We start from the raw sequence: 10,688 nt of genomic DNA, 5'->3' as shown, positions 1-10,688 counted from the left end.
GTATAGCCTTTATAGGCGTGGTGTATTATAGATATAGGACTAGGGATCCCTTATTGAGATTTATAGGGATTAGTCCTATATACACGTAGAGGAGAGCAGTCTAGGCTTATAGATTATTTACGATATCGTTCTATAACTAGGCGAGGAGGTTACGTAATATAGCATAAACGGTCCCTTTAATATATAAGCGTACCTTATTAAACTCCTTCTACTACGCTTTATAGTCGGCCTTTTCTTCGCGGTATACACGGTAATCTTATAGGTAGTGCGTACGCTCTTTTTCGGAGAGGTTATTAATAGATATAGGTATCCTTATTATTACTTCTTTTATTACGGTCGTAGCCTTCCAGCGAGCGGCCGTCTTCTTCTTACCGGCGGCCGTGGTAGTAGCGGCTATAGCCGCTATAGTAGCGGCGGCGTCTATAGTATCGGTAGCCTTATCGCCCTCTAGCATAACGGTAGAAGACGTGGTAGCTGTAGCCGTGGCCTCCTCCGTGTCTAGGTCCACGATAAAGGCTTCGTACTTACGAATATTAGGTAGTATAGGCTTAAGAAGCAGGTAGGCGTCGGCCTCCTTATCGCTTAGTTTTAGATTAAGATAGTTATCCTAGTAGGAGGCAGATTTACCCCGCACGGCATGCTCCTATATCGCCTAATCCCTCTAGTGAATAAGGGTTATAACGGCTACCTTATATTCGGCGTTAGATATATTAGAAGATATCTTTACTGGTTTATCGTTTACCGGTTAACTTATTAATAGGTAGGTTAATTAGTCTCTTAATTACTCTCATTAGGTTAATAGTAGTTATTTAAGAGTACTTATATAAAGGTAATTACTTTTTATAGTAGAATAGGGGTAGCCTTATCAATATCTATCGTTTAGGCATTATAAGCCGGGCTTATAACTATTATACGTTAAAATAGCACTTATATAATTAACTTAATAGAGTAGAGATATCGTATATATATATTATATTGAGTTATGCCTATATAAGTCTTGTATACCCTTAATTCAGGTAGTAAAGACTCTATTATAGGTACTATATTATTTAGATCCTATCCGGTCTTTTCCGCTATTCTCCTTTATTATATCCTAATACCCGAGGTCCCCGAGATCCGATGTCCCTTAGTCAGGCATAGATCCCCTAGGGACCACGTCGTGGTCTTTGTGCCTATACGACAGTTATAACCGTATATACGTTATAGTTATATATAGAAGATAGGATTCCGAAAAAAGAAATTTATAGATCTATAACAGAACTATAGTCGGAGTAACCGGTTACTATAGTCGGAATAACGGCTCTCTAATATAATAAGGGCAGATCGCCGGGAAAGACTAGGTAGTATCTAAATAATATCGTACCTATAATAGAATCTACACTACTTAAACCAAAGGCAGAATCTCTTATAAATATAACTTAATATAATACACACACCACATTTCTACTTAAATATGCTTAATCCCTATAATTATCATTCCAGTGCTATTTAGAATATATAATAGCCCTATTAGCTATCGAATAGACTATAGTCTTTTTAGTTACGTAACGGGCCGTATTGCCGAGATTATAATCCGGGTGGACACCTGCAGAATCTTTACGACTAATATTACGGTGGCAGGAATTCTCTGACAGTCCTTATACAGTTAAAATTATACATAATTGCCTTGATTAATTTTGACCTATTTTATAACGATTTCGACTACGCGTTATCTGACATCAGCCCCATCCACGCGCTCATGTCATCCTCATTCCACACCCGTCTTCGTAGAGCTGTCTACGGAGTACGGATAACTTCTACCCCTCCCACACAGCTTCACGTAACCTCTGCCCTTTCCCACACACATATGCGCCGGAGAATCTTGCCATGCCCTCCATGTATGAACGGCCACCTCCGGAGCCCCAGGACGCGGTAACTCAGAACAAAAACCCCGACTTATCGCAGTCCTTCAAGAATCTTTCGCTATCGACCTCGCCTGCAGTCCAACAGGCTACCGCACCCTGTGACCATGGCGCCTTGTCACCTCACAGTGCTTCTCTGCCCCTAACGTCCCCGTCCACGGCTAGAGTCCGACCGTCCCCACGAAGTCCTGCGAATAGACAGCCGCGATCAAGGTCGTCTACCCCCACCCTCCTCCGCAAGGCTTCCACCAGCTCCTTATGGTCCGCCAACGGCAGGGCTCCCAGTCAGCCGCCTTCACGTCGTTCCAGCCTGGTCGCAGCCTCCTCGCCCACTCCGAAGTCACCATTTGCTTCGGCAATCTCGGAACACACTTCGAGGTCCGTGCCGACTCCTAGCTCTGTTGCTAGCGATTACTTCAAGGCTGAACTTGAAATCCATCACGGCGCCGACTCTACTACACCCGCTGATGTCGCCGTCATTTTACATGATGCCTGCTACGGCCACCGATACTCCCGCCCGAAGACCTCGAGGGCTGCCCTCAGCACCATCGTTGAGCGCCCCGAGAGGATCAGGGCGAGCGCATTGGGAGTTGCCATGGCTTATGTCCGGCTGGGACAGCGTCACTGCGGCGGATCATATGCTATCCACCCTAAACTGGATCCAGGAACAGTTCCTATACCTTTTCGGATTCTGAAGACCGCCCGCAGGCTACCGCTAATGTCTCCTGTTGTGACTAATGTTCACGGCGCCAAATGGATGGAGGAGCTCAGAATAATGAGCACCTCGGCCGAGAACAAGCTGGCAATGGGTGGCAAAGAGCTACAAAGACCTGAAATGAATCGAGGGTCTGACCAGGGTGCTCCTGCAAAATTCCACGAGGGTGACCTGTATTTGTGTGCGGAATCTCTGGATGCCTTGGAGGGGGCTCTTGGTGCTGTGTGCGAGGCCGTGGACCGCGTTTTCACCACAGGCCCTCGTCGTGCTTTTGTTGCCATCCGACCGCCTGGTCATCACTGCTCGGCGTCGTTTCCGTCGGGCTTCTGCTGGATCAACAATGTACATGTTGGTATCATGCATGCCATCCTCCATCACGGTTTAACACATGCGGCCATCATCGACTTCGACCTTCATCACGGAGATGGCTCCCAGGCCATCGCATGGCAGCAAAACGCAAGGGCCTCGGCGGCATCGAAGAATTCAGCGGCGTGGAAGAAGGCTTCCATCGGATACTTCAGTATCCACGACATCAACTCGTACCCCTGCGAAGCAGGAGACGAAGACAAAGTCAAGAATGCTAGCTTGTGCATTGAAAACGCACATGGTCAGACTATATGGAATGTGCACCTCCAGTCGTGGGTCACGGAAGCCGAGTTCTGGGACATGTATGAGACGAGGTATGCCGTCCTTCTCGACAAAGCGCGAGTATATCTCAGGCAACAAGCCATTCGTTTGCGTGCGGCGCAGCAACACCCAAAGGCGGCCATCTTCTTCTCAGCCGGCTTTGACGCCAGCGAGTGGGAAATGAAGGGTATGCAACGTCACAACGTGAATGTACCCACTGGGTTTTATGCTCGGATAACCCAGGATGTCGTTAAAATGGCAGCAGAGGAGGGCTTAGAGGTTGGTGGCCGGGTAATCAGCGTTCTCGAAGGAGGCTATAGTGACCGAGCGTTGTCATCCGGCGTCTTGAGCCATATCAGTGGACTGGTCGGCGGCGAACAACCCAAAGCGGCCGAGGCCCAGACCCATGGCAGTTTGATGGGCCAGAAGGTAACAACCGCAGAGGACGGCCAGCTCGGTATCCAGGCAATTGCTTCACATAATTCCTTGCAGTTTTACGACTCCTCCTGGTGGTCCAGCACGGCGCTCGACGATCTTGAAGCTGGCACGGGGGACGTAATGGAGTCGCGGAAGTCTCGCCGCAGCACACCTTCGACTTACTCATCTCCGACCCAGGCCTCGACGGCAAAGATCGTTCAGCCCATGAAAAAACCGCGGAGCATATCAGGTCTCTCATTCCTCAATGACATGGTTTCACGCCCGCCAACGCCTCCGCCCCCCGACGTGCCGTGGATAACGGCAGTGCATGAGCTCAGCAACCTCTTAATTCCTAGCGATCGTCAAACTGAAAGTTGCAAAGCTGAGGATCTCAATGCAGAGGCGACGCGGGCTCGCAGAAACAAGCAGTCTCTGCTCAACCCGCCAGTACCACCCCCAGAACCGGTAGCGCCGAGGTTTACCACTTCACGAATGTCCCTGCGCGAGCGCAAACCAACCAGGCATGCGGCAGACGAGCGGCGACCCATAGTCGCAGCTGATGCCGAGCGAGACAAGACAAGGAGAAAGACTGTAGTTGGATCTCCAGTATTAGGCTCTGGAAGTGTGGGTGTCACCATCCCCGTATTAGGTCCTTTTTGACAAAGAACTGACGAGTCTCAAGGCGACGGCTGGTACGGTGTCCGGATTCAGCGGCCCCGGCCAGGGGAAGAGGGCTGTACGACGACTTAGTGCGACATCGTCCAACTCGTCCATTATACCAGGGTCGTCACGTGGCCCGGCGGGGGCTGCTAGGGAACAGCAACCCGGAGGAACAAGCCTGCGCCGGGGATCAGCGCCAGCGAAGGATGCTGCCATCCCGAAAAGTAACGCCACCGATGTGCGTAAAACCAAGGTTCCGGCCACCTCGCGGGGAGGGACAGCCAGGGCATTACGAGGGAGCAAGAAAACTGCGGCAGCAGCAAACGGTCCAACACTGGAGCCACCACGTGTATCCGCATCTAGCGGCGACGAACCACCGACTGGTCAAATTCACCACTCAACCGATGATGGTGTGGAACAGATAACGACGGGTATGAAGAAAATCAGGATAAATCTGATTACCCAGTCTCAGAAGGAGGACAGAGCCCGGGCCGCTAGAGCGATCGCGGCGAAGACAAAATCGGCCAAATATGAGAGCTTGAACCATCAACCTGGCGTGGCGACCGTCTCGCCGGAGATGCAAGCCGTGTCTCCTTTCCAGCAAAGCAATGCCCCTCTGTCACCCAAACCGCTACCGGTTCAGACGACAGTGCACCCTGATATGTCGACACCAGTTCCCGGCCAAGCACAAATGGTACCATCTCCCACGTCGCTTCCGGTGCTTGAAATCGACTCCACCGGGCCGGTGTCTGAGCGTGCCGTGCCTGCCATCTCCGGCACCTCTGTTGACCACTGTCAGGCGGTCGAACCAACCCCGTCACAAGCACCGCAACGCGACGACTACAGATTGTTGCCTCCGAACAAATCTACTCTAACTGCGGTGAAGGGAAATGATTTACCCGTGTTTACCTCGACGTCGAACATTCGATTTGACCCGCCACAAACGTACGGCTCCTGGGAGGAAGACAGTGAAGCGAAATTCAAGCCTTGAATAAAGGCCGAATATCTGAATCCTGGTTAGGATGCGTTGAGAGCTTTGCTAGCGGCATAAACCCAACCACATCTCATATATCTACTTTCTGTGTGTGTCGATTAGTAGGCTCCGGCTATGTATGTGCGCGTTGTATTGTATTGTGTCTCTTTGGTTTTTTTTTCCTATCTACGTGCTATAATACCCTTGCCTATATGTAAATTCTACACTCTAACCCCTATTTAATTATGTGTAAAGTTGTGGCGCAGCCCCACTATATCGGCTATATTAGCTACTAGAGTCCACACACAGGGTCACGTGATACTAATTATATATATTAGTTATAGCCTATTCGGGCACTAGTATAGCTTAGCTTAGCTTTATATATCACTAGTTTAACCCTTATAGTTAGTTACCTCCATAGTGGTAGTAACTATCGTTCTCGTCCGATACTAGAGAAATAAGACTATTAATTGCATCTCCTAAGACTAGCGTTTTCCGTATTAAAGAAGCATAAAAGGGGTAATTTAAGTTATTCCAGACACACCGCGTAAGACCCGTCCCCTAACGCCTCCTCTATACTAGAGCTAAGATAGCGCTAAATCCACTATACTAAACTTTATACAGCCGATAATAGACTACTTTACTCGATTAGGAGTTAGTATTCTATCCTATCTACCGACTATCGGCATAAACACACCGATATGGCTAACTAATATACTCCTTATAAGATAGCTCCTTCGATACTATAAGGCCCACGGCAGGTTTACTAATCTTTTTACACTAACGGATATCGCTATATTATAGTATTTCGTCCCGTAATATCGCGCGGTATATATCGAAGACATTTATAACACAGAGGATCTATATCTATATCTCTAGCTTACTCGTTCTACGACGATTTAATCTACTCTATAGGCGTTTAGAAAATAAGCAGAAACGTTCTATAACGTACACGATTACCCCGCTCTAGATAAGCTAGCACTTTTAGCGTAGGAATACCTAACACGTTACCCTCGGCGGGACTAACCGGTATAGGAACCATTATCAGTAACGCAGGAACCTTCTATATAAGACACCCCGGACACGGAAGCTATAACTATCGCACTAAACGTAGTGTATCTATCCACACCCCGTTAACTCCCTACTTATAAATAAACGGTTCCCCTAGCACTATCTCGACTTTGGTTATATTCACGCACTAACCCACCGTTATTAGAGATTTTATCCCTATAATTTCTATCCCGTATCCAGGCTAAACACACTAAGTCTATTAGTCTGCCTCCGCTACCAGACTCACTAATCCTAGATAATACCACTATTAAACAGGGCAGAGTAATATTATACCACGACCGGTCTAATAAGTAGGAGGACACGGACGCCCGATTTTTATATCTTATCCAGCAGGCCATTTTACCCCTATAATAACAGGTTAAACAGCTATAGAATAATATCCACCAAAGTTAATAATAAGCTCCTAATCCCCCCCGGTCCGGACAGGAGGCCATTATATCCAGGAGCAGAACAATAAGTAACCCCATAGCACAGACATAATATTCATAAATCCAAAATAATCAAGCTCACCATCATAACTTCAACTTCCTACTCGACGCTCTGCTACGCCCCGTCGATATTGGTATATATAACCCGGACGCCAAGGACTCTAAACAGCGAGGGATTCTTAATAACGGCAGGTCTATAATCTACACGGATATATACGTATTCACAGATCGCCTTAAGGATTTAGCTAAGACCCAGGAAGAATAAGTCCGACGCGTATAGACTATATACCTATTAGGCAGAGCACTCACCTAGTATACTAGAACCCTTATTAATGCCGATAAGGACCTTATACGAAATAGACCGATTCATAATATCTATACTAAGTTAATTAAGAAGTTTAAGACTTTAGTCGACATGGCTATAACCCGCTAGCTATCTAGCCGATTTAGTATCAGGGATATTATAGCCGGTAAACCGCTCGAAGACTATATTCAGCATATAATCCGCGAAGCCAAAGTAGCCTTTATTATAGAGGAAGGCAGGCTTATCTATATCTAGAATATATTCGACCGGGAAGTCAAGAGAATCATTAACTAACTAAGAACGTCCACCACTTACACAGAATAAATAGACTATATCCAGTATAAGGATACCACACTCCGATCGCTTATTAATCCACCCCTAATAGAGGCCCCGTATTAGTTATATCCCCGAGATAATCGGTTTAGTAATAACCGTATAAACGATAAACGGCCACAGGATAACCGTTCGTATACTAACCACGCTTACACACCTAACCACGGTATAACTCCAAATAATCAATATCGCGGCAGAGGGTCGTATAATAGGAACTACCTGCCTATATAATACTAGAATAATTCGTATAGTAGGTATACTCGCGGTAGAAATAATAACGGAGGCCCCTTACGCCCTTAGAAGGCTAAATAGAACTAACCTACTCCGGGACCCGATACTTATTAAATATAACCTCCTAATCAGAACCCCACAAAAGAGTCTAACTCTAAATCAGTCTCTTAGCCCAACCAATAGCCCAGGGCTATACTGGCTTACTATAACGAACCAGACCATATCGATAAGGGATAACCGGAATAATTTAACGGCCTATACACAGACCAATTTACATAAGCTAAATAAGGCCCGTTAGATAACCCAGACAACGACGTTTTCGAATATAGAGAGGATAGATAGCTTAAACCTAAGGAGCAAAGCGATATACCAGTAACCTATAATTACCACACTATCATAACTCCAAGCCCCCCAGTTATAATTCCACGAATCTATAAACACTATAATCAAATATTTCCTAGTAACAATAAACTTCATTACTATATTCGCACACAGCATTAAAAGCCAGGTATAGCACTTTATACCACCGAATCTATAATTCAAGGCCTACTATTAACCACTATACCGGACACTATAGGCCCTAAAATTCGTTAATCCACGGTAAATACCACTAAGGACGTTAGCACGGGGTACGGATTTCGCTCCTACTTATACCTTAAGTGCAAGATTACCCTAGACACCATGTCTAACACGGAGGTCGACGTATACGCCGATATAGGATATTCCACTACGTTAATAGATCGTGTATTCCTCCGTTAACACTACCTAAATAATCGTATTCGACTCAGAGCCATATCGTTAACGGTTTAAGACATTAAAGATAACGCGTACTCTATAAAGAATTACGTATTACTCCTCTTTCGGTTTAAGGGAATACATAGAGACCGACCAGCTATTACTAAATTCACCTAAGAGGCGTTAGTAGTTAACGGTTTACGAGCTAATCTACTCTTAGGCATAGATTATATAGCACCAGAATAATTCGATATTTTGAATAGTATAAGCTCTATACATATTAAGAGTTATCAGGTCACGATATCTATAACTTATTATAACAGATCGCAGCAGCACTATATTAAGGTCGTCGCTTATACTTAAATAACCTTAGCACCACACGCGTTAACCGTTATCTAGGTCCTTCACTCCGCACCACCTAATTAAGATTATATTTTTAAACCGGCCGGTCTCCCGGTCAAGGTATATACCCTACTATACAACGCGGAGTTACGGGAGGTTCCACTCCATAACAAATCCGTATCCGAGGCAGTAATACCACCGGGCATATATCTTAGCTATCTTACTTTAATTAAACTAGGATCCACCGCGTAGATAGTCAAAGCACTTAACGCAGAGCGGATACCCGAAGATATATCGGAACCCTAGGTCGAACAGCACGCACTACCCCGTATACCGGAACCTAAACGGGTAATAAGGGATATTAAATCGCTTAATCAAATCACCATAGTACACTCGATAGGAGTACACATATATAAATACAACGGTATAAAACGGCTAGACGAACTTGTGTTAGAGTTCTAGGAGGTATTCCAGGACAAAGGCTTCGCACGCGTACCAAAGGACCTGTATATACATATTATAATACGACCCGATTAGTATAACCGCATCCCCAGAAGATATCGGCTCTACCCCGTAAACACCGAGGATAAGGAAGTAATTAAGGATATAATAAAGAAGCTTATCACCGACAATAAGGCTTATCGCACTATACACCACGTCCTATTCTCTTAGCCAGTCTTTATCATCTATAACGTTAAGAATAGTAAATATAAGGGACGTATAGTCGTGGACGTTAGACCACTTAATAATGCTACTATACCGGATATATACTCTATACGGATATAGGAGGAGATCCTTTAATATATTTCCGGGAAAAAATAGATTACAGTATTAGACGCTATTAGTTTTCACTACTAATAGCAAGTTTACCCAGATCATAGATAGGCGTTCACGATCTCCACACCGATCGGATAATTCATATTCAAGTATCCATTTATAGGGGTTAAAAAATTAAACGCGTATATCCAGAGGATAATAAATAACTTACTCCTCGGGACGTAGGCAGTAACATACTACGACGATATCGTTATCAGCAGCCATACTTTAGCCGAATACTTATAACACCTGCGAGAAATCTTTACACGATTCCTCCGATGTAATATCTCGATCGGACTAAAGAAATCGTTTATTAGAATACCTTCCGTAGTAGTACTAGGTAAGATAGTGGATACGTAAAGCCTATCTACACTAGAAAATAAAATTAAGGCTATCAGGGATATCGTATTCCCGAGAACTCTTAAGAATCTAGAGCACTAGATCAGGGTAGCTAACTCGCTTAGACACTATATTCCTTATTTTACTATAAAGATAGAGCCACTTAAGGAACGGAAGGCTAATCTCCTTAAATAATATCGTAGGGTATAGATAAACACTATAGAAACCTATATCAGAAAGCTTACCGCTAAGAGGAATTTATAATCGGCCCGTATAGCTTAGGCATAATCGGTTAACGTGCTATTACTAATAGCTAAGGAGATCGCAGTATTTAAGGACGTGAAATATGCCCTATATAAAAATATTATACTCGCCCTTTTCGACCCCTATATTAAGCTCTTTATCGAGTTTAACGTTTCGCTTAAAGGTATCGGAGTCCAGGTATTCTATATCGATAAAGCCATATTAGGTAAGATACTACACTAAGATAAGGTAGTATACCCTCCGCGTATAGCTATTTAGCCAATTATATTCCTCTCACGCGTACTACGCCTAGCTAAGAAAAGATACTAGGTAACGGAATTAGAACTAGCGGAATATATTTAGATACTCGGTAAGATAGTATACTGGATTAATAATATATAAGCCGGTCCGGCTATCGTGTTTACTGATTATCAGGCTATAGTTATACTATCCAAACAGCTAGACATCGCCAACACTACTTCCCGAACTAGTATTAATAAGAAAATCCTAAGGGCTATAGAATATATCTCCTAGTTTAACGTCAATATTATAC

At 44.8% G+C, this 10,688-nt stretch overlaps 1 protein-coding gene across 1 annotated transcript; it reads left to right on the top strand.

Annotated features, from left to right (window-relative positions):
- The first annotated feature begins 1,714 nt into the window (after window positions 1-1,714).
- Window positions 1,715-5,598, top strand: SODALDRAFT_310998 (Arginase/deacetylase). Its single transcript, XM_028609154.1, has 2 exons — window positions 1,715-4,284; window positions 4,343-5,598. The coding sequence occupies exons 1-2, from the start codon at window positions 1,867-1,869 to the stop codon at window positions 5,309-5,311; spliced, it is 3,387 nt and encodes a 1,128-aa protein (XP_028467269.1). The 5' UTR covers window positions 1,715-1,866; the 3' UTR covers window positions 5,312-5,598.
- The last annotated feature ends 5,090 nt before the right edge of the window (window positions 5,599-10,688 follow it).

Source organism: Sodiomyces alkalinus (assembly GCF_003711515.1).
Source record: "Sodiomyces alkalinus F11 unplaced genomic scaffold SODALscaffold_4, whole genome shotgun sequence".
In the NCBI taxonomy this organism is placed as follows: domain Eukaryota; kingdom Fungi; phylum Ascomycota; class Sordariomycetes; order Glomerellales; family Plectosphaerellaceae; genus Sodiomyces; species Sodiomyces alkalinus.
This window is presented reverse-complemented; position numbering and strand designations above follow the sequence as displayed.

Coding starts and splice junctions, on each gene's coding strand:
- SODALDRAFT_310998 (XM_028609154.1), top strand. CDS start 1,867: ATGCCCTCCATGTATGAACGGCCACCTCCGGAGCCCCAGGACGCGGTA. Junction 4,285..4,342: donor CAGTATTAGGCTCTGGAAGT/GTGGGTGTCACC, acceptor ACGAGTCTCAAG/GCGACGGCTGGTACGGTGTC.